We start from the raw sequence: 24,704 nt of genomic DNA, 5'->3' as shown, positions 1-24,704 counted from the left end.
AGCAAAACGGTTTTCCTGCAGTTATAACTGATTCCTCTCAGCCTGTATGTTTGTGGTCTTCAGAGTTTCATAGCTCCCCCTACTGCCAGAATGCTCTCATAATGCAAACAGTACTTAGGAGTAGGATAGATCACCCTTCCTTATTAAATTATGTTCCCCCCTTCCAGATATTGATAGTACACAACTTCCAGTGCAGGTATTTTTTTACAGTCGTCTTTCTGTAGGTAGATATACCACATATACTTCAATGAAGAGACACTATTTTTAACAGTCTTTTAATTTTCAGTTACAAAGATGTAAAGTTAAAAAGCAAAGGTATAAGAAATAACCACATAAAAAAAAAAAGGCACTCTAAAACAACAATAATATCGGGGTTTTTTATCTATCTCCAGATTATTTTGTTTAGATATGAAAGCCTTTAAAAGAGAAAAGGATAAAGAATAATGGCTTGCAATAAGCTCTATGACAGATTCTTTCAGTTAAGCTGTGTGTAAGACAGAGACCATAAAGTGCTGTTAGAGCTTGATGTAGCTGTCATTATTGCTCCTAAACTGCATACAAGTACATCAACAATTACATATCAAAGGTCTTTGGAAACTGCACAACGGCACCTTCTTTTAGAGACTTCATTGTCTGGAATGAAAGCTGTGTCAAGTTTATGAAGATGTTCTCACTTTCTTCCCTGAGTATACCAACCCTTATAGTCTTGCACTCTTCCGCTGCAGAAAGCAGAACTCTAGCCCGTGCCTGGCATTGATACACTTACCCTCTGCCACTCCCAGCCCAGGGATATCCTTATTTATGGTTATTTCGATCTAGGTTTCTATATCTGTTTGATTCATTAGCTACAATAATCAGTAGAGTTGGGGGTTTTTTTGGTCAAGTATTTGAGAAATTATTTTAGCTAATTTTGGATTACATAAAAGGCCATAAACTAAAATGACTCTGATTTTGTAATACATAAATAGAGATCTCAAAACTATTTAACAGGTCCAAATAGTGCAGACAGAATTGATCAGCAACTGTACTAAAAACACATGGAAAAATCTTTTTAAAAAAATCAGTCTTCAACAGTTGAGATATGATCATAAATTAAAGGGATGGAGAAGAGTGGTACAGCTTCAGTAAACTAACAAGATCATTGTACTAGAAAGTGAATGAGATACCATAGTAAATTTGACTAGGAGACTTGTTTTCTAGGCAGAAATGACAGAATTATATTGCTTTGCAACCAAATAGGATATCTTTTGCATTGGGCAAACCTACAATAACACAGATGGGTACAAGACTACAAGGGGAATAACAGTCACTGTTTGCCTCAAAATCTATATTCATCAAACACATATATGCTTAATCTATACTTGCTATAAGAAGTCTAACATAAATTCATCATCATTTATAGTAGAACTTATTAAGTAAGTACTCCTGAGTGCATGCTTTTGAGCAGCCAAACTCATCAGACACATCTGCTCTCCATCCTGCAACAAGTATTGCCTTTTCTCTCAATGTGAGGCTGAAGAGGACTAATAGCTACAATGAAGACATTTAGCATATCTCTAAGTTTTTGGTCACTCTTCTAAACACACTGAAAATAATACCAATCCTTTCAATAATAAGTGAATTGCAGTACATCCTAACTGTCACTGCAGCAGGTTGTGCAACTTAATCTTATTTTGTATGCAACTGTGTGCTGTGCAAATAAAAACTACAACATGGACCATCTCTATGAACCTTCCCACGTCTGTTTAGGGTGTACAAGCTCTAACTAACCTTTAAGGATAAGAAAAACAATTTCAATTTTCCTAAGTTTCTTCATAACAGGATTTCCAAAAAGGTCTTCTAGTTTCTTCCATGGCATCACTTGCTCTCTAAAAACCCTTATAATAAAGAATCTGGGAATGTTTACTTCCACACAAGTCCCGGTACGGTTTAAGAGAACATGCCCAATACGGTTTAACAGACTGACCACACCTACTTTTCCCCACACCCTGGTCTCACCTGGCCAAGGGCCCTGAGGACTATCAGGGAGCAGCTCAGGTGTTGCCGCATAAATGTCTGTCACCAGCTCAATAAGTCTTCATAAGCATCACTTCTTCAAACACCAGCAGAAGAAGCAGGAGCTTCCTCCACATGCAATATCTTTATCACATGAGCCTGATCTGCCATCTCCGTTTAGCCCCTCAGCAGTGCACGGAGAACCCGCGCGGCGGCAGCCAGACGCCGAGTGAATGCGGCTGTGCACTGACTAGGCAGCAAAACACCGGCTTCATTAATGTGTCGCAACAGAGGCCGCCGCAGCGCCATCCACACCCCACCGCCCACTCCGCGCGGCGCTACGTGCGGCGGGGCGGGGCGGGGCGGGGCGGGCTGCGCTGGCGCGCTCGGGCCCCAGGCGTGGCGGCCGTACGTGCGCTCCGCTCTCATTGGCCCTGAACCCGGAAGAGCGGCCTGTGCCTGCCGCCGTGCGGCGGTGCGACCTCCGCGGACATGGAGGCGGCGGCGCGGCGGCGGCAGGCGCAGCAGCAGCAGCGGGGCGCGGCGGCGGATGGCGGGCAGGCGCTGTCGCTCTCGGGGCAGTCCTACTGGCTGGATCTCTGGCTCTTCGTCCTCTTCGACCTGGCGCTCTTCCTGGTCATCTACCTGCTGCCCTGAGGTCGTCGGGCTCAGCTCAGCCGACGGCGGGGAGCGGGTAGGTTTAGGCCAGGGGTCCCGCCCGCCTCCCGGGGATTGCCGGCTCTCGGCGGGGCGCTCCCGGACCGGCGCGGGCTTCCAGCCAGGCGCTGGGCGAGCGGTAGCCAGGAGGCGCTACGCCGAGGCACCGTCTCCGGGAGGAGGAGGCGGGGCGGGCGGAGGGAGGGGAGCTCCAGCCGCCGGCAGCTGGAGGGCCCGTGCGTCGCCGGGGGAAGGTACCGCGTCCGGCAGGGGAGGCGGCCCATGGCAACAGCTTTGGCCTTCCTGGCCCGGAGCGTCCCTAGCCTCACAGGGCCAGGAAAGCACAGCAAGGGCGGGAGCAATGTAAAGCTAGTTCCAGACAAGCAGCAGACTCGGTTTTGGTTTGTTTTGGGTTTTTTTTAACAAAATCGATAATATCAGTTTTTAGATCAGAAAGTGGGCCTGATGCTTCTTTCCATGTTTGCTCTACCTTTCATAGTATGGTAGAGCACTGCATAAGTAACCAGACTTTTTCTGTTCTCCGTAGAGCCCCTGTCTAATCACAGGATGCACCTTAAAGAAAAGACACTGTGGAAGAGGGTCTTAATGAAAAGACACTTGTGCTGTAGAAACACCTGGGACCACGACATCACTTGCATCTGAATGCGAGGCATATCTATACATGATACCATACTATTTGTCTGGCTGTGTCAAGTATTACTGTTCAGGTTTTTACCTGTATCCTATTTCTGTGTTCTAAACTGTGCCTTAAAGGTCACATAAAACAGCATGACTGCTTTAGTAATTAGTGCCTAAGGGTTTGTAAAGCAGAAATGGAAAGGTGTACTGTTTTAATAAAATCAAGTGAAAAGACAAAGCATGGAGTGGATAAGAATAAAATTCATCTGTTACAAAGACATAACTCAGACCTTTTCCCTCCATAGATGGAGATTAACCAGTTGTTTTTTCTTTTAAATAAAGATTTAGCAGCTTTATAAACAAATACTTCAGAAGATAAACGTTACTGTTTTTAAACAGTAACTGAACAAACCACTCTGCAAAGCTTTACTCATCAGTACCACTATTATCTGTTAACTGTTAAAAAAATGTAGTCTGGAAAGCCAACCATTGTTTTGTTGGTGTTTGAGGTTCCCCCCCCCACCCCCCCCCCCAAGGAAACCATGGAGTACAAGAAGAAAGACGACAAAGATAGTTAAATTTTTTTATCTAATGGTTTAAACAAGCAGAACTCTGCAAGAAAATAATTCTAAAGACTGAAAAATATATTAATTACAAGACTTGTTAATATCTTTACTATTACAAAATTGTCTAGGTTCTTATACAAATCTATAGCCAGAAGGGGACATAAAAAAATAAATAGGCACCCTAGGTAAGTTTAAAACAAGTTATTACATATTAGTTAGCAAATATTACATACATACATGGAGTGTAGAGTCAAATATAAAAACAAAGGTGCCTCAATTAGCTGTCTGTTTACTATAATTAAATACCTGGTAAACATGGGTCACAAAGTTGTCTGGCAAAGCAAGGAGACTGAAGTACAGCTAAATTACTGCAGCTACTTTAAAAAGAAGTTTACCAGTTGTGCTTACTGGAAGCCAGTTTCATTGGTATCAGTAATAGTCATTCATATTGCTTATTGTACAGAAGTATGCATGTTCAAAAATAAGTTTTCTAACATTCACAGTTGTTGCTGTGCTATTCATACATACAAATACTGTAATTTCAAATACAAGATTTTTGCAAAACTTTTTACAAATTATACATTATTTACAAATTCCAATAATTTTTTTTTACACAACTATTAGAAGACGGTTTTAGTTAACTGCATATTATGTAACATTGTGGAAGAACGAGAAAAGTTTAATTTACAGGTTCTGAAATCTCTCAAAAATACTACAGTTGGGAATCCTTCAAGTTCCTACATTTTCAGGTTTTCTTTTCCTGTATTCAACTGATTTTCTTACAAAAGCATACGTTTTTTTTAAGTTGCTGTTTACCACTGGCCTTAGCTAAACATGTGTAATTGTTTGCACTACAAATGATAGAATTCTTTTTTTTTTTTTCCAAGTGCTACAACAAATTTTGATCAAGAAAGTAGAAAAGAGAAGATTCATCTGAGATAACCAGTTTGTTGCATATGTCATGTTCCAGTTCTACTGTAAGTCAGATGTAGTTAAAAAAACCCAAATAACTGACCTTGACAAAAACTAACCAAAACTACTGCTTACATGTATACCTTGGATAATCATGCTAAACAACTGCCACCATTTGGGTGAAACACTAAAATTCAGGTAAGGTTTATCAACATAAAAAAGCCTTTCTAATAGTGCAAGTACAAGCAAGAGTGTTTATTACGTATATTTAAACTTCTTGCATTATTTTAATCACTAGAAGGCATTGAAGTTTAGATGTAAGTCAGCAGCACTCCAAGTTAACACTCTAATATGAAAAATGGCAAAAAAATAGCCTTTTATGATTGTGTCAGGCTTTGCTGACATGAATTCTAAATTATGCATTGACCAATGTTACAAGAAGACAAACAACTCAAAGCTGCTGCCTCTGACAGCACACAACGCAGTAGGTAATTTCAAACACTCAGGGCAACCAGGAGGACAAAATCCTGTTCACCATTCTTTCCTCACTCAGCACTCACCAGTTCTATGCACTGATTAAACTAACCAAATAAAAGTAAAATAAATCTCCCCTCTCCGTTACCAAAATAAAACAGGTTAACATGGGACGTGTTAAATGCCAGAGCGGCCCAAAATGCAGGGCAGAGTGGCAGTGCAGAGAAAAAGAACCTCTTCTCTTCATGCTCCCTCAGCCACTGCAGTCTGAATGGCTGCAGGCTCAAGTCAGCCTGATCTGCTAATACAGAACATATCCATGTGTAGGACTGCTCTGAATAGGAAAAAATGTCAGTAAAATCAAAATATCTGATCCCCATTAAACATTGCTCAAAGTGTTAAGCTAAAAAAAGAAAGTTCAATGAGTAGCAGCATTGACTACATGCAACTGTAGACTAAGAACTGAATGTAAGTAGTAAATATAACTAAAACCTTACAAAGTTAATCTCTCTAGTTGCATGATAACTGCATTTTAAAATTGGCATCCTATTCTGCTATATCAATTTGCAACTTCTGTGGTTAAATTTAATTGTAATAAGTTAAGTAGCTTATAAGATGAACAACTTCTATAAATGTGTTTTAAAATGTACACTAACATAGAGCAGGTACATTAATAGGACAGTCAATTATTGCATTTTATTTGAATTCCCTTTAAAAACCTTATTTAACACTTGCAAACCAGAGTTGTTTTCAAAGAATTATTATTAAGGCTTTTCAAATAACAAGTTAAAAATTCTCTGGGTAAACTTGTATTAAAGACACTTGAAGGTTTGTGAAAGCACACTCAGATAAGTCAGATCAAAAAATCAATGTCACTTTCTTCTACCTGTTCAAGACAAATGCTGCTCTATTATAACTACATTTGTGGCATTACATATGGGAATATGTTTATCCCTTTTGTTAGTTTAAATATTTAGTGACCACAATCTAAAGGAACACTTTATAAACTGCAACTAAGTAAATCTTATCAAAAAATTATTAACATCTAGTTGATCCCACTGCTGTAAGATTTATACACCCACAGGGACCATTTTAATATAAACTGTAGAAGACAAGGTAAGAGAGGTAAGCATTAAGGCAACTAGAGTAACAAATCAAAGAACCACAAGTTTAGCACCTCTTCTCCTCTGTTCATCTCTACTTGCATATTCATTTAAACAGTCCTAACTCCTAAGCAGAGTCCAGTCAAATAGGTATCTTGTTACCACACAGACTCAAGTGTTTGTGCCCATTTATATGCTACGTGAAATGCAGAAATCAGATCCAGATTTATTTTTTTAAAGAATCTATCTACTGCAGTGTATGCCTTCAACATTTGCCTTGTACCTTTGCTCAGATGTGGGATGCCTGGGCTCAACAGTAGCATGGTATGTAGCATTGAGTTCTACTCCAGCCGAGGGAGGATGCTTTTCTTTGGGAAAGCTTCCACTATCTGTAAAATACAGCTTGGGCCTCTGATGATACTTCATCCTGTATGTGTCAGTCATACAACTATCTACTGAAAAATAAGTTGTTAGGGATACACTATCATTTCCGTCCCCATAACCTGCACTTGGTTCTGTATGACGAGATCCTTTCTTTAAAAAGTTTTCAGACACAGTCCAAAATTCATTACCTGATAAGCGAGGTGGAGAATCTGTCTTATGAACAAACAGTTCATTTCCTTGAAATGGCTCTTTAAACCTGTGTTCATTTGTAAATATGCCTGCTTCTAATTCAGATTTTAAAGGTGCACCTGTTTGCCTTAACGGATTATTTTGCAATGCTTCTATCGATTTAACATCAGCTGCTGAGTTATGTTCCAATCCTGCCAAAGTACTAAGAGCATATTTCTTTGGTGGTAAAGGAGGAGGAAGATTCTGGTAGACTGTGTCAGGCACCCAAAGAGCATCCGCCCTTTGGAATGGGTGCCCGGCATGCTCACCGGGTGGGGGAAGCACCACCGGCCTTTCTGACAGGTTCTGTAGCACACAAGGTGACAACCCCACCTTGGGACCAAATGTTCTTGCATGATGAGAGTGTGGCTGGGAAGAGGAGTGAAAGTCGTTGTTGATCAGCTTCCTTCCACAGACGTTTTCTGTATACGGGTGAGATGCGCCATCAGCACAACATACTGGCACATTTGTCTTCTCAAACTTGTCTGGATTAAGCCACTCTGATGAATTCTGTTCACTTGCCTTGCTCCTACTTTCTGACTTAACAATGTCTTTAAGAACTGGCTGTAAAGCTGATGACTGGAAAGGTTTCCTATTGGTCTCAGGCGTTTCAGCTCTAAAATGCAAAAAAAAACCCCACACAGGTTGCACGTAAATATCAGAAAAAGCTCAAGTAACCCAAAGATTAATTTCAAAGGCAGTCTTTGTAATTCTGTTTAAATATTCACACTGACTAGAGAATTAAGTCTGCTTAACATAAAGCCATTTGATTAAAAGTTGTATTAGTCATTCCAAGGTTTCTTTGATTTGAAATGGAGGAAATCTCTGTACAGATTGAACTTCTATAAAGTAAGACAAATTTCTTCAACACTCAGGACTATGTCAAACATGATTTGTCTCTCTTCTAGGCATCCGTGTGACTCAATCTGATATATTCACTTTTCAAATAGTGCTATATTTTTATTTAGGTTCTTATTTTTACGAAGTACTGAGCACTTGCAGTTCAAATTAGAAAACAGCAGGTATACAGCAGCAGCTTCTAAACAGAAATCACCTTTTCCTTCTCTTCCAGACAAACTTTTCAAAACTTTATGGGGTTACTGGACTAACCACCAAATGGTTAAGCACTCCTTGGTATAGTATACAAATCCAAACCAGAAAACTGTTAAAACCCTTTCTCTAGTAAGATTGTTTTAAACACTGTGAGCTATTTGGTTTCATTAACAGCATCAAAATTAAAATATAGAGTGTTTAGCCTTATCAATATTGTAAAATACAAAAGGCACTGGATGTCAAAAATATTCAATACTTTTAACTTTTTCATGCTTAACAATGATTACTATCACAGAACAGAATTCAGAACTACTTAACACTACATAGTAAATTAATGCCAGTAGCATTTACCTCTTCACTGGGGGGCTGGGCACCTGCAAGTGTAAATCTGTCAGAAAATTAACATGAGGTCTGTAGTTAACTTCTGAATTGATCTGGTCTTTCCTCAAGTCTAGGGGTAGAAAAAGATTATTTTAAAATTAGCAGAAATACAATCCAATTATTTCTTTGTAATTCCTCAGAGACATGACAGACAACAATTACATCTTTTCATGATCTGACATTGATAAAAAAAACCCAACATTTTGAAGACAATCTGTCACAGAAGGTTAAATCTTGTATTCATCCAAAATAATCTAGTCAAAACATTATTTTCATTATCACCATAAGATAGGTAATTACACAATTCTGAAGTCATGGACCTGTTTTCAAGATCATTTTAACATTTTATCTAATTAAAAGCACACTTTGAAAAGCAGCTTTTTTTAAAAAAAACATATGTTTATTCAAACATGTAAAGTAATTTAAATGACAGAAGAAAAACTATAGATTTCTGAATCTTCACATCATGTAATAATAATTAATTGAAGGGATTGGGGGTGTTTTGGGTTTTTTGTTGTCGCTGTTTGGGGGAGGATTGTATGGGTTTGTTGTGGGGTTTTTTTTAAAGACTAGCATTATCCATTCTTTGAAACATATAAAAACCTTCAGCAAACTACAGTTCATAAAGATGCCAAGTGGACAGAAAGCACCCTCAGTCACGTGGGTGCCTTAAACACACCATGCGAGTGCCTGGGCCAGCTCTAGTATGCTCATACTTGAGAGGCTCCTTTATTCACAGGCAAAGGCTAAGAATCAGTCTCTAAAAATACAGTTTCTGAACAATGCAGCTCCTAGTTAGCAGTAAATAAAGGAAGCATTGAAGTATCCACATTGACACCACATAGACTAAAACACTCTCTTGGCTAGTGACAAGTATTGGGTTATTTGCTTAGAGAGAGATATTAAGTCTTCTTCATGCAGCGGTTGGGCCATTAGAATCAGTCACCTGCTCTGAAGCCATTCAAAAGACGTCTTATTTTGCATATGTATAGACTAGATTCATGTAGCTACTACTTTTATTTCAAAAAAGAAAATAATTTAAAAAAAGGCAACAGACATTGCCCAATTTCTAGTTGAATAATCTTCTGTTCAGTAGGCAGTACTAACTTAGACAACTTCCATAGACTGTTCCATAATTTCATCAACAAAAGCTACAAAAAATTTCTACCTATTCTGAAATGATGTAGTCTTATCAAGATAAATATTTTTTATTCACTTGTTATATTCCCAAGTTTAAAAAAAGTCTTGGAAATTCTGACTCATATGTACATGAGTTATAAACCTAACAAGAGAAAAGAGCTAAACTAAAAAATATGGGTGATGCTGTTAGGTGCTAATTGTTTTGAGGGTCAGTATCTGCCCCGTCTTTGATCGATGAAAGATTAAAAGACATTAAACCTTGACAAAGAATACAGATTTTAGAGTATAAAAGCAGCATGCAACATAAGAGACCAAACCCCCATATAGCTTGCCTTTGATCCTTAAAATTAAGAAAAAACCCCCCAATCTTACTATTTCATGATAAGAAATATCACAATCTTACAAAGAATACTTTGGAGAAAATATTATTACCAAATACTAGCAAGAGACAACTAATTGACCTGAAAGAAAGTTCAAAACTGCTCCAGTGGGCCACGGCATCAATGGTAACTGACACAGAGGTCATACTTAGAAAACATCGCATTAAAATGACTAGGAAAATTAAATGTAAATTGCTTTACTAACAATAAAAACCCCACACAGTCTCTGACACATTAATTCGTGTGAATGTTTCCGAGTATTTCATCTCAGTCAAAGTGTCCACATGCAGTCCTAGGAATGGATTAAATAATTTGCTAGATTAACAGTGTGGAGCTATTATTTTTAACTTTCAGGATGTATTGACTTTTATCCAAGAGTATCATCTACTTTAAAAATCACAAATGTATCACCTACACAACTGCTCTTTAAATTCCCAAACCACCTGATGTGAACATTACTGTTTTTTTAAATTTGTATTTATTTATTTTACTCCAAGCAAAACTAAAGAATTGAGCACTTTCAGCCCTTCAGAGAGGCAATAACACAAATTGATCAAGAGGCGGCAGCAAAGGTTAATAACCCATTTCTTGGTGTGATCACAGAACACTCAGCCAAATCTGCTGAGCAGTACCAGGTGGTTTGTGCCTTCAGAATTCCAGCTAACTTAAAAATAGATGTGTTATTTTCTCTTCTGCTGACAGGCTACCCATGCATGGATAAAACCAGATGCAGACTCGACTGGGAATTTTGGCTCTATGTTCTTTGCAAAACTAAATATGGGACACGAGCACTGTGCTCAGCTGGAGACTGACATCCTTATCAATGGGTCATAAGAAAATTATCAATAAATGAAACCTAACCGTTTTTCTGATGTATAAACCTGTCTGCTTAAGATTTTAGAATCTCTTTTCACATCTGAAAAATTTTCAGAATAGCCATTCTATAACCAACAGGTAGGACAAAGTTCTCCTCTAACATCCCCATTTACACAAAACAAAGCATTTGCAAAAGTCAGGGCCAAGGTCAGGAGAAACAAAGTCACAGCAAAGCCAACCCACATTCAATTCAATTTACTTCTGATGTGGTTTAGTTGCATGTTTCCTGTAGTTCTCTTTACCCAATTCTTTTTTTTTTAAGTTGATAATAAAAAACTGAGGTCTAATACATTTTGTAACAAGCACTGTGGCAAATTGCTCTGTCTGAACCCAGCCATTTTTCTTTATTCAGTTGAAATGACAGACAAACTTACTGGAAACTTTGGAAATGTGGAACAATATAACAACCAACAACATAAAACATGTTATAACTTGTCCAAAATAAGGTATTTTTTTTTTAAAGTGATGACTGACCACCTTCAGAGAAAAAAAATCCTTATATTCAAGAAACTGTCTTTTCGGAGCAACACTCAGTTGCAAAATAGCTCTTAGATATTTATTAGTGGAATTTTTTGCATGGCTTTAAACATCTGGAAGAAATGAAAATAAAGTTCCTTTGTTGTTTTTTTGGGGGAGTGTGGTGGTGGTGGTGCATACTTGCACATGTGTGAGAGTTAAAATTCTGAAAGCAAGCAACAGTTGACAAAGTACACCAACTATCTGCCTCCCTTCATTCTGATCCACCCATCTCAAAAAGTTTATCAGATCTTTGCTTTAAAACTCAATCCTTTGCATTATCTATTTTAAATTGCAAACTTCTCACATAAATAGTGAATGTGAGAGAGCTTCATATATTAATTTTCATAGGCTGCTTGACTACATTTGGAAATCTTGAAATCTTTAGGATTTGTTTTAGGGTTGTTGCTGTTTTCGATTGAGTTTGGTTTTTTTAAAATAATCTTTTATCTGTCATTTAAAGACACTCCAGAAAAGCATTTATTTGATCCGATTTCACATTAAGTAGCTACATGCTTTAATTCACTATTCGGTGCTTCCAACACAATGGTTATACATTGACTGCATCATAAGGGTAACAACTGGATTTTCATAACTGCAGTTGCATATTTTAAATTATTACTATAAATGTATGGTTTTCCTAAGAAGACAAGTTTTCTTTTTCAGAATTATGGTATGTGAGTTGAGTTTTCTAAACTATCACATAAGAAAGGAAATTAGGATTGTTCTTTACATACTCACCAGTGCTTCAGAATTACTCTAGATTTCAGTTGTGGTTGTTTCATGTTATTGAGCTGACTAATTATTAATGGGAAAACCTCTGGATTTGTAATGTTACAAACACCGGTTTACATTTATTTTTGAAGGGAAGCAATTATTAATTTAAGACACTGATTCTAAGTACATCCTTTTTTGAGATCACTGAATGGATAGCTTTTAATACTGCATCATAAATACAAGGCCATCAAGCATCCAGTCAGTTTTAACCACAGTACTTACTATATTGACAGATTAGGTCAAGAGTGAAGTGCTCTGAGTTTTGGGTGGAGTGGGCGGGTGAAATCCAGAAAATGGGGCTTCTAGGATTGTTTTTTCCCCTTAACCCTCCCAACTGTAACTCCTTTCACAGAAATTTTCAGGAGTAGCAATTTCATGAAAAAGTCTATGCCTTAAGAATAGAAGGGAGTTGTCAGGAAAGCCCCTAAAAACACTTTATGATTGAAAGTTATTATCAGTAGCTAGCATGTGGACTGCTCTGAAAATTCATTTATCAAGTTCTTTAGCTTCCAAGAATTTTAGTCATCTTTCTTTGGAAGAAAGTGAGGTTGGAAATTTTGTCCTCATACAGTCCATGTCACATGTTTTTACAACAAACATCCTCCAACTTCAAAACTTTGTAAACACTAAATCATTAGTAGAATTTGAGGATAATTAATCTGCTTCATTAATATTCATGTTTTCCTGCCAAAATCTGATCACACAAATAAGAGATTGGCCACATGGGACATTTGCTTCAGCATCAGTTATCTACTGCTTACTACCAGTGAAAGAAGTTACCACTTGATCTGCACAACCACTGCGTGATCCAATGTTACTATCTTTATAATACAAAAATAAACTTATTGTTAGTCAGGGTCAGAATTCCTCAACTGCTCAACAGAAGCCTTATTCAGCTCCAGTTAAAAATGAGGAATTGATAAAGCACAATTATACACATGGTGGACATAATTAGAAGTCTGACATTATTTCCATAAATACCATGGGCTTTCCACACAAAAAATCCACTCAGAGATATTTTTTCATGTTGCCATGAAGATTTGTTACATTCCATTCCTCTCTGGAAAGGACTGGGCAGAAAGTATTGTTTTCTAGGAGTCTGGTATTTACATACCAATTCATGTCTTGATCATAATATTCAGAAATATAACAAAGTAATACAACTACCTAATACCTGTAAATGACTACTACTGTCCTTGTTAAAGGTGTCCTGACGTAGTTTTTAGACAATTTAAAAAAAAAAAGTCTGAATACATCTTTAACCCCATTATACATGTAAAACTGTCAAATTATTCAGATATCTTTTAGTCACTTCCACTATTGTTTTCCAAAACATGCCCATATATAAGAACTTCAACTTGATTTAGAATGCATACATTTTTGTTATCAAACTATTTGAAAGTTAGTTACTGAACTGGAATAACTGAATAGATGGGATCTTATAATCCATGATTTATGATAACTAAGGATCACTTGGAATCACAATCTGTTTTTTTACAGAAAACTTATGATGGATATTGAAAGTTTTAAGTATACCTAAGTACAGGCCATGGTTCTCTAGGCAATAGTCATTACTATGCTCAAACATTGTGTGAAGCCACCTATTTTTCATTCCAGAGTCCTTTATGTATTTTTCACTGGTATTTTTTCTTTTTCCTATTCAAGCGTGGGGTTTTTTTGTACTGGTATAGAAAGTACCATGTAGTAAGTACAGAATTAAAACACAATAAATGCCAAGCAAAACCATACTTTTGCATTCCATGTAACATCAGTTTTGGGCTTGGTTTTTTTGTTGTCAAAATCACCACGCACCAACTTAGTTCTTTCTACAGCAACAAAAATAAACTGGAATAGTGACAGAAAATATAAAAGTGGTATGGCAAACCCCTTCCCCCCTAATTTAAGCCTATACTATACATTATCTCAAAAGTATGGAATCTATGGAAATCAAACATTTCCTGAGGAAGTGGCCTCATATTTATTGCACCTCTTTGTACAAGTACCATTCTATTGTTTCAGCAACCGTAGATAATGATTTTGGCTGGCCTCGTGTTGACCTGTAATATTTATATGCCAAGTCATTTATCAACTTTATAAAAACCCAACAGACATATTAGTATGTAAAAGGAAGTGGATTTCCCTATTTTAAGTGTGTCTTCCTGAAATTGCTTCATATCTTGAAAGAAAACAAATGGTACACCACAATCCACCCAGCCATTTAAGAAAAAAATATAATCTTACTATGCATCAACAAGAAGAAAAAAACCCCATTAAATTGAGAAACAAGTTCTGAAAGCAGAGTACAAGCAACAGAAACGGAGACTTATATTTTGTTATTTTAACTGAATTAATAAGAAAGCACTAAGGCCAATAAAAATTTTTAAAAATTGAAAAAAAAATCTCTGAATTGTTAAATGATATAACAGTTTACATATCAAGATAGCTTTAAAGATCATCCAAATCCAGTTCGCTGATGCAGGCAGGGACATCTTTCAGAAGAACAGGTTGCTCAAAGTCCTGTCCAACCTCGCCCTGACCCTTCCAATCATAAAATCATAGAATGGTAGGGAGTGGAAGTGACCTTTAGAGATTATCTAGTCCAACTTCCCTGCAGAAGCAGGTCCACCTAGATCAGGTCACATAGGAACATGTCCAGGTGGGTCCTGAAGACCTCCAAGGAAGGAGACTCCACAACCCCTCTGGGCAGCCTGTGCCAGGGCTCCCTCACCTGAACAGTGAAATAGTTTTATATTTAAGTGGAACTTTTTATGTTCCAGCTTCATCCCATTACCCCTTGTTCTGTTGCTAGATACCATTGAAAAAAAGGAATGTCCCAACCTCCTGACACCCACCATTTAGATATTTGTAAATATTAATGAGATTCCCCCTTCCTCGTCTCTAGATTTAACAGCCCCTCTTCCTGCAGCCTTTCCTCATAAGGAAGATGTTCCAGTCCCCTGATCATCTCGGTGGCCCTACACTTAACTCTCTCTTGAAATTCACTGTCCCTCTTGAGCTGAGGAGCCCAGAACTGGACACAGGACTACAGATGAGGCCTCACCAGGGCAGAGTAGAGGAGGAGAAGAACCTCCCTTGACCTGCTCAATGCACTCTTCTTGATGCATCCCAGAATGCCATTGGCCTTCTTGTCCACGAGGGCACATTGCTGGCTCATGTTTAGCTTATTATCAATCAGGACTCCCAGGTCTCTCTCTGCAGAGGTGCTTTCCAGCAGGTAAATCCCCAGCCTCTACTGGTGCATGGGGTTGTTCCTTCCCAGGTGCAGGACTCTGCGCTTGTCCTTGTTGAACCTCATGAGGTTCCTCTTTGCACAACTCTCAAGCCAGTTGAGACACTGCTGAATGGCAGCACAGCCTTCTGGGGAATCAGACAGTCCTCCTAGTTTGGTGTCATCAGTGAACTTGCTGAGGGTACACCTTGTCCCCTCATCCAAGTTGTTGATGAAGATGTTGAACAACACTGGTCCCAGAACCGATCCCGTGGAACTCCACTGGCCACAGGCCTCCAACTCCATTCTGTGCCATTGATCACTGTCATTCAGCCAGCTCTCTATCCACCTCATCATCTACTTGTTCAAGCCACATTGCCTGAGCTTTCTGATGAGGACATTATGGGAGATAGTGTCAAAAGCCTTGCTGGTCAGGGTAGATGACATCTGCTGCTCTCCTCTCATCTAGCCAGCCTGTTATGCACTCATAGAAGGCCATCAGGTTGGTCAAACAGGATTTTCCCTTGGTGAAGCCATGCTGACTCTCTCTGATAACCATCTTTTCTTTCATAGGTTTAGTGACTACATTCAGGATGAGCTGTTTCATCACCTTTCCAGGGATGGAGATGAGGCTGATCGGCTTGTATTTTTCTGGATCATCCTTCTTGCCTATTTTGAAGACTGGAGTGACATTGGCCTTTTTCCAGTCCTCAGGCACCTCACCTGTCCTTCATGATTGTTCAAGAATGATGGAGAGCAGCTTAGTAATCACATCAGCCAGTTCCCTCAGCACTCCTGGATGCATCCCATCAGGACCCATTGACTTATGAGCATTAAGCTTCCACCCAGGGCAAGTCCTCTGTTGTCCAGGCCATCCTACTCTCCTTGCTGAACTGGGCTTCCCGAGTCTTAGCCATAAAGATTGAAGCAAAGAAGGCATTCAGTAGCTCAACCTTCTCTGCATCCTCAGTCACCAGGACATCCTCTGTGTTTAGTAGCAGGTCCACATTCCCCCTCATCTCCCTTTTACTGCTCATGTACTTGAAAAATGCCTTATTACTGTCCTTAACTTCCCTGGCTAAATTTAATTGTAGAAGGGCTTAGTCTTCATAGTTGCACCCCTGCATGCTCTGGCAAAGTTCCTATACTCTTTCCAAGAAGTCAGCCCCTGTTTCCACCTCTCATAGATGGCTGCTTTCTGCCTGAGTTGTCCCAGCAGATCCTTGCTCATCCATGGAAGCCTCTTATGTCCTTTTCCTGCTTTCTTACATGTTGGGACACAATGATGGGACATTCACAACTTTCTGGGCAACTTGTTCATGTCTCACAAACTCTCATTGTAAAAAATTCCTTCCTTATGTCCAATCTGAATCTAGGCTCTTTTAGTTTAAAACCATTGTCCCTTGTCCTGTCACTACAGGCCTTGGTAAAATCACCAATACTGGTGAACAAGAGTTTTCAGTTGTTATACAAACTACACCAGCCAGCAGCAATTATACATTGGCCTCTTCCTTGAGGAGACAGTAGTAAATGACATTCACAAGAAAGGACAAACTGTTCTATCAGCCTATTACTGAAAAAAAAAGAGCCTTGTAACAAAAACACAGCAGGAGAGAACTATGACAAGAAGAATTGTTGTATCTTGATTATCTAACAAATAATAAAGAAGCCGTAGCTTCCCAAAATGATACTCACATTTTCCACACCAAAATACCATATTTAAAATAGATCCAACTGCCACCAAAAGAAAAAACGGAAGTCATCTATCCTGTTATTTTGGTGCTAGAGATCATGTGAAACAATTGTTTGGGAGATACATCATGTTTTTAGATGACCCAGCACATAGCTAAGCGCTGTAACTGTTAAAGGAGATGCTAAGAAAAATTCAGCTCACACCACGTGTCTTCAGGACTTTCCACAGAAGGAAACTACTACTGCTCCTAGCATTGTAACACAAAAAATTTTCTTCACGGGATGGTGAAGCACTGACAGAAACCAATCCCCCTTATTTTGGGAATACAAATATCAGTGCAGATAACTATGAATCCCTTTATCGTGTATATCTCTTGTACAAGAAAGCCAAGAAATTGAATAAGTGAAGGTGATTTGTGAAAAAATGCTTTCAGTGTCCCCGGAAAAAGTGATATTGTTACTGAACTGTTGCTTCACCACATCTCCATCAAAGCGTACCAAGAAGCTATATGAATACTTTCCATCTTTGACCAGTCTAACTCACTGAAAAGGTTACAATGAGAAAAAAAAGGAAATTACTGTGAGGGTAAAAAAAATAAAACAAAAAAACAAAACCCAAAACATTTCTTTTGCCATTTTAAAAAGATAGAGTACACGGGCTATGAATCATCAGCAAAACAGTTCTGTACTGAAAAATGTATATAAAAAAAACCCAGCATCATACAAAAAACAGCCACAAATTCTATGCCAATTTTCTTCTAATCCCCCTAAATACAGACAAGCTGATACACAGATGTCTAACTTTGGTTTTATTGGGTTTTTTTACAATCCATAACTAAATATTTCAATGGTAAATTTCTATATACATTTCTCAGTTTTATGGAATATCATTACACAAAAAAATTATAATGTACACAAGGTTAATCAGAAATCTATCCCTTGTACAACATTAGTAAGTTTGTATTACAGTTTTGCTACATCTAAACTACTTTTAGAAAATCTCTTATTCTTTATGGATGTTAAAAGTTCTTACCATAGAAGTTTCTGTTCTGCTGGGATACCGGATGTAACACACTATCAGCTTTTCTGGTTGACAAGCCTTGCTCACTGTAAAAGAAGCATACATGTAGTTTGAAGGTTTAAACTATTGATATATGATCACAAACTTAATTGCCTAGAGTGCATACAACCATAAAAACTTCATCTATCTATCTGAAACTATTGTCATCAGCACTGTCACATTTTCTGCAAAGACACACACATATTTTACAGAAGATACGTAAGATAGCAGGGGTGGCCCCTTAATACTTTTAACACTGCTCCCCTACCTGCAGGCTGTACTGATGCAGATAAATTTAAGATGACCCAAATCCTTTAATATAGACAGACACAGAATAGATAGTTTGCAAGGCTGATACTCTCAGTTTGTTCTAGAGTTTGGACACTCATCTCACCCTTCCTCTAGAGTCTGTTGTTACAACAGCAAGAAGTCTAATAAGCAGCACAGAAAAAGCAGATTTTCTTAATATCACATTAACATCACATTAGCTTGCTTAGTAAGGACCACTGACTCCCACAGTTAAAAACAGAAAGACGATGTGTCACCTGTGAGAAGGAAGTATCAATTGCACTTTTTCTCATTGTAAACTAAAAAACTTCATAAAAACTTTAAAAAGTGCTTATTAATCAAGATCAAGAAAGCATAACAATTTTGAATACCTGATTTCTGTAGTGATTTTCAGACTGAACAGATACCATTAATCACCTAATTCAATTTCTTCATAGGTCTTACCTAAACTGACACTTTAGTATAACCATGTGTTACTAAATAGTTTCCGATTTATCATCAGTATCTGAATGTCTGAAATACGTCTGAAACACATTTTTCAGTGTTAATAGTTTAAACCTTGAATATTTAGAGACAGCATCTGACTAGGACAAAGCTTAAGTCTTCTAAAAATGCCAAAATATCATCTGTATCAATATCTTCAGTAGTTGTAACCTGTTAGTTCACATTCCATCATGTCCATTTCTCTAGTTTGCCATTTTCCTATTCATTAATACTTCGGTGTGACAAAACATTATTCTTACAGTAGCAAACAACAGGAGAAAAAAAAACCAACTTGAAAAAAATCCTTCCTTCTCCAAAAGTAAGGCAGGGAAGAAGATACACAGTGGTGATTTTTCAATTTACAAAAAAAACCCAAAGCAAGCTCCTCTTGTTATTGAAAGGATAGAAAAACAAGAGGAACGCTGAAACAAATAAGAAAAAAAAGAGAAAGAATCTAACAGAAAATAAAACACTAAGTATTTTTCTTCTGTCTTCTAGGAGAACTTTCAAGTAATTAATTTGTATTTTTACAACACAAAGTCTGAATGGTTAGAAGGCAACTAGTGGGCACTACAAGTCAATTCTAATTACCAGTCATACAAAACTCTTCTGAAAGTCTCACAAAATCATTTATATTTTGATAAAGTATGGGGATTTGTCTTTACTTAAACAGTGTAAGTGAATTCTTAATGAACTAAGTTTTTAAAAATGTATCATATTCTCTCTCATAACAAGAGATAAGCAGCATTTGGGCAATCCATTATCTCTTAGTCATGTTTAAAAATGAGACACAGTTGTAACTGTAGAAATTACTGTTCGAAGCAACTGTAAACACTGAAAATACAAACATGGCTTATACATATTACCCAATAAAAGACCATAATTTTTTTGTATAGTTCCTTGGGCAAGGAAAGGCCCAAGACAAATAAAAGGCATGGTGTAAAAAGTGTTTTTTCCTGGGAAATAGACACTGTGAACATAATCTCCAGATCAGAATGTCCATAGAGCAGCAAAAACCAATAAGCTAGAGGAATATACTTACAAGATATCACTATCTGCTGTCTTCTTTTATAAGCATCTCCTACTGGCTACTGGTATAGACTGAATACATGTTTAATGAACCTTTATTTCTGCCATGGTGTGGACATTTTTATGTCCTTATTTATGCATCTGTATGTGAAACAAAATAATTCCCTGGGAAACTCAGAACTAACAACCGATTTTGCTTTCTTGCAGTTCCAAAATATTCAGAGACCTTTCAGTTCATGCAGAAGCTGTATTTTCTGTGCTTTAAATAAAAAATTGTTTTAATAACTTGCTACAATAATTTATGAGTAAAGTTTTAAAACATTACATCTCTGCTTAGAGAAGTCAGAACCCTTTTATTTCCTGGTATTTGCCATTCTTTTCCCCTGTAATAGCTTTTCATGACAATATACAGCCAAAAATTTTCTCAGATCTAGCAACCATCTGAGACTATGCTTGGTCACACATCTGTGCTCTTCCATTTTACGGATACAAACAAGATTTGAAATATATGGGTTCTAGCAGGAACTATGTCCAACACAAGTGAAAACACACAATACAGAAAAATCACACATGGAAGGTTGATATTGTTATATTTCATAGCACCATGTAATAATTTCATTTGGAAAAGGTCTCTTCAGATCATCTAAGTTCACCCTTTTTCAAGCAGGGTCAGCTACAGTAGCCTGCCCAGGACCACATCCGGTTGGGTTATGAGTATCTCCACAGGCAGAAACTCATGACATTTCTTATAGTTGTTGCCATCATATATCATATTCTTAGCAAGTTTAATAAAATTTAGTTACTAACCACATTTTTGGCCAGTTTTAGTAATTTTGCATTTTTCAGTAAAGATTTTTTTCAAACAGGTAAATCAATTGACAAGTGATCAATATATATCTGAGGTGTTCTAAAAAACTGAATTTCAGGACAATCACTAGTAACAGTATACAAGGTTCACCTATTGCCATTCCCATCATCTTGTTGAGGCCTGTCTGTACAACGGTTACGCATATGATTTATATGGACACTTGTATTCCATTACAGGTGGCAAGCTCCCCACAGTCTAAAAAACCTGTAACTGAAGAAGTACAGCAATTACTTCAAATTAACACACCCTGCCCCTCAGCAGGGCTTAGTGTTTCTGGCTCAATGCCATAATAATGTGGCTCAGTGCCTTTCAAACAGAACAAACATGGCAGTCTCAGAGTGAAGGTAAACTTAACACTTAACTGTCCACATCCTTATTTCTAGACATGTTGCTAGCTTTCTAAAAATCTGTCCTCAAAACTAAAACGTTCCAAAGCATGTTTAAACAACACGTGAACCTTAGAACAACTTATTTTTCTGTAAATAGAACTTGCATAGAATTTAAGAGCATTAGTATTACCTGCAGGAAGCACCGTCTTTAACATTCCTGACATCTGCCGAATTGATTCCGTCAATAACAGGCGAGTCTGGATTTGCAGATCCATTGCTGATATGATCACTGCTTTCATATCCAGATTCTGTCCTCTGAAATTGCCAATTATCACCATGGATTTTTCTCTCTGGAAATCCTTTGCTTTTTTCAGCATTCCCTTTTCCCTCTGAATCCAGCGAACTTCGACTTCCTGTATCCTGTTTTGTTTCATCTTCATAAATAGTCATTAAAACTTTCTGGATTTGGTTCTCTTTTGGCCAATGGTTCAAGCTTCGCTCCTTTTCATGCCGAGATTTACTGTTTGGATTTGTCTTGTGCTTTGGGCTATGCTGTTTTTTCTCAGTCTCACTGAAAATGCTGTCTACATTTAGTGTCTCTCTCATAGGTTTCCAACCTTTACTTTTGCTTCGGCTGCTGCTGATACTTCCTTTGTCCCTAGAATCTTGACTGGTATCTGTATCATAGCCAGTGACACCATCAGCCCGGGTCTTGATCATTGGTTTCTCCCCAGCAGGAAAAGCTTCTGTTTTGTTTGATCCAAGCACCTGTACAGAAAGCTTTGCTTGGTGAGGCGTGCTGTCATGCTTATAGGAGCCTCTTCCCTGGCTGCTATATATGCGCTGATCAGCACAGTGTCTAAGTCCATTTCCAACTGGAGGAGATCCTGACTTAATAGTGGAACGATCTTCCCCAATTAAATCTTATAAGAAGAAAAAGCAGAAAGCTCCGTTAAAGTTCTCATTCATTTTTAATTGATAGTGTTGCAGTATTTAGGCTTTTTATACTATCTTAATGAATTCAGTACATATTTAACAATATTGAAAACGGAATCTAAACTTGCAGCGTGTTCTCTTAAAGGTCTGCAGAGCTAGTATTGATGTTAAAAGCTATTGAATTCATTGGTTCTCTGGTCATATTTTTAAAATGTACCTCTTTGTCTCCCAGACTCTCTCCTTGGTCCTCTGTCTGCATCTTTTCGTAAGGATGAGAAAGTTTTCATATCAGCAGCTTTCTGAGCACATTCTCTGGATATGTCCTTCAACCTGTCCTTTTGATCACCGTACCCTAACTTAGCTGCAAAAAATACTTTTTGTCAATGATCATTACTAAAAAGTCATTCATTCATCATATTTATGCACTTTAACATTTAATTTTTAATGTTAGTACTACTTGAAAGAAATTAAATTAACTATATAACATAGATTAAGAAAGTGAGATGTATAGTATAGCTATATCCAAGGAGTCCACTAAATGAAACCAGCGAAGGTAACCAAAGCAGCATTACATCAATCATGTCTACAAATACCTTTTACTAAAACTGAATGCCGGAATTCAAAGGTAAATACTGAACATTTTTGAGTCATAACTCCATTAAAAAAGTTAACAAGCTGAACATTTTCAGTTTTAAAAAGTCTAGGCATTCAAGAGTAAAGACAGAGGAGAAATATTTCAAGAGACGGCAGTATTGCTCTGCATGAAATGCATGAGGAGTTCAGAGCAAAGGCACTGTCAAGTAATGCAGCAATCACTGTCTCATGTGACTTCTTATAGTGTGATTTGTTTGGAAGACTAACGTACAGATAGAATTAGGTTTAAAACAGATAGGAAAACTTCTTTCCTATTCTTTCCAAATAGAAAATAAAGTCCATTAATATACAGGACCAAAAATAACGTTACGTATCACAGAATGGTAGGGTTGGAAGGGAGCTCCAGAGATCCTCTAAGTCCAATCCCCCTGCAGAAGCAGGTCCACCTAGACCTCCAAAGAAAGAGACTCCACAACCCCTCTAGGCAGCCTGCGCCACTGCTTTGTCACCCTCACAGTAAAATAGTTTTTTCTTATATTTAAGTGGAACTTTTTGTGTTCCAGCTTGTGTTCCATTACCCCTTGTCCTGTTGCTAGATACCATTGAAAAAAAGAGGGATGTCCCAACCTCCTGACACCATCCTTTAGATATTTATAAATGTTAATAAGATCTCCCCTCAGTCTCCTCTTCTCCAGACTAAACAGCCCCAGTTCCCGCAGCCTTTCCTCGTATGAAAGATGTTCCAGTCCCCTGATCACCTTAGTGGCCCTGTGCTAGACTCTCTCCAGAATTTCTCTGTCCCTCTTGAGCTGAGAAGCCCACAACTGGACACAGAACTCCAGATGAGGCCTCACCAGGGCAGAGTAGAGGGGGAGAAGAACCTCCCTTGACCTGCTGGCCACACTCTTCTTGATGCATCCCAGTGTTCCTCAAATAGCCAATGATCCTCAGAACCATACCATGTACTCTAAAACATCAATTAGCTTCAAGTTTCTAAAATGCTTTTTAACTGACAATATGACTGGAAGGAGAAATGGATCAAGGCCTCAATAGGTACTTTAGTACAGGAATAATGAGTATTAACAAAAGAAATATTGCATTTACAGTTCTCCAGAAAAGTGAACATTCCATAACAGATATTACTTAAACTTTAGACGTTATTCAAACACTAATTCAAGCATATGATGGAATTCTTCCTTTAGAAATAGTTCTACTCCTGAGGTAAGCACCTATCTGAAAAGCAACGAACTGAAATATCTAAAAAGAAACATATTTGGGGTTCTTTTTCAGGGGTGGGAGTAGGGCCTGGGTAATACATACCTGGACCTCTACCAGCACTAGCTTGCATATGGCTTCTACTGAATGTTGAATTGTCTGGCTGAATTTTTTTATTACTCCTTTGATTATTGGGGTCTCCAATTCCATTTTCTTTTATATGGTCCGACTTAGGAGAAGAATGTTTTTCAAATCCTACCAAATAACAGATCTATCTTTAGAAAATAAATGGTTTCAAATTTAAAGTTTCCAACATATAAATTAAAAAATAAGAAAATGTTAATAATGGATTTACAAAAAAACAAATCAAACAACAAAAAACCTCACAAGAACATCACATGACATTTCAATATTCTAGCCAATAAGGTTCTGTAATATTTTATATGGTGTCATATTTACAGTGCTAGATTGTAGCAGAATTGGGTCCTCAATTCTGTCTTCCCTGAGGCAGTCCATGTCCTATTGCTACTCATTATGTGAGGGGAAACATGTCAAATGCAATTGGTCTTCATTTTAACTTACTTGTATGTCATGTTTAACATTTAAAAAAACTCCAGAAGACAGCAGTACAAGCCACGGAACCAAAAGATTGGATTCTTACATATTGAGACCTATCACAGTCTGTGTATGTGTGTGTACCCACCTATACCAACACACATCTCTGTGTGTGTGCACATGCATATACACCTATATCAACATATGCTCCACATATATCTTTTTATTAGTATAAGCTTTACTTCAAATGTTTTCATAGCATTTGTAAAGTATTTTAAATGTATCAATGCACAGATAATAACATTTGCATAGACAAATATACAATTTTCTTCTGAAATTATTGAA

At 37.7% G+C, this 24,704-nt stretch overlaps 1 protein-coding gene and 1 long non-coding RNA gene across 5 annotated transcripts in view; one reads left to right on the top strand and one right to left on the bottom strand.

Moving 5' to 3' along the window:
• Positions 1 to 2,443: 2,443 nt before the first annotated feature.
• LOC133625105 (uncharacterized) lies at positions 2,444 to 3,574 on the top strand. Its single transcript, XR_009818401.1, has 2 exons — positions 2,444 to 2,689; positions 3,200 to 3,574. It is a non-coding gene; the product is annotated as an uncharacterized LOC133625105 (long non-coding RNA).
• Positions 3,575 to 3,971: 397 nt separating this feature from the next.
• USP53 (ubiquitin specific peptidase 53) overlaps positions 3,972 to 24,704 on the bottom strand; it is a 39,866-nt gene continuing 19,133 nt past the window's right edge. For all 4 annotated transcript variants that reach the window (XM_061992215.1, XM_061992214.1, XM_061992217.1 and 1 more), the window contains 6 exons: positions 23,910 to 24,059; positions 22,213 to 22,356; positions 21,250 to 21,982; positions 18,036 to 18,109; positions 8,363 to 8,462; positions 3,972 to 7,574 (listed from right to left, as the gene is read on the bottom strand). In XM_061992215.1, coding sequence (XP_061848199.1) covers positions 6,590 to 7,574; positions 8,363 to 8,462; positions 18,036 to 18,109; positions 21,250 to 21,982; positions 22,213 to 22,356; positions 23,910 to 24,059 — 2,186 coding nt within the window. In that variant the 3' untranslated portion in view covers positions 3,972 to 6,589. The remainder of the gene's footprint in view (positions 7,575 to 8,362; positions 8,463 to 18,035; positions 18,110 to 21,249; positions 21,983 to 22,212; positions 22,357 to 23,909; positions 24,060 to 24,704) is intronic.

Source organism: Colius striatus, chromosome 3, assembly GCF_028858725.1.
Source record: "Colius striatus isolate bColStr4 chromosome 3, bColStr4.1.hap1, whole genome shotgun sequence".
In the NCBI taxonomy this organism is placed as follows: Eukaryota; Metazoa; Chordata; class Aves; order Coliiformes; family Coliidae; genus Colius; species Colius striatus.
Note: the sequence above shows the minus strand (reverse complement) of the source record. Positions and strands in the feature narration are given on the sequence as shown.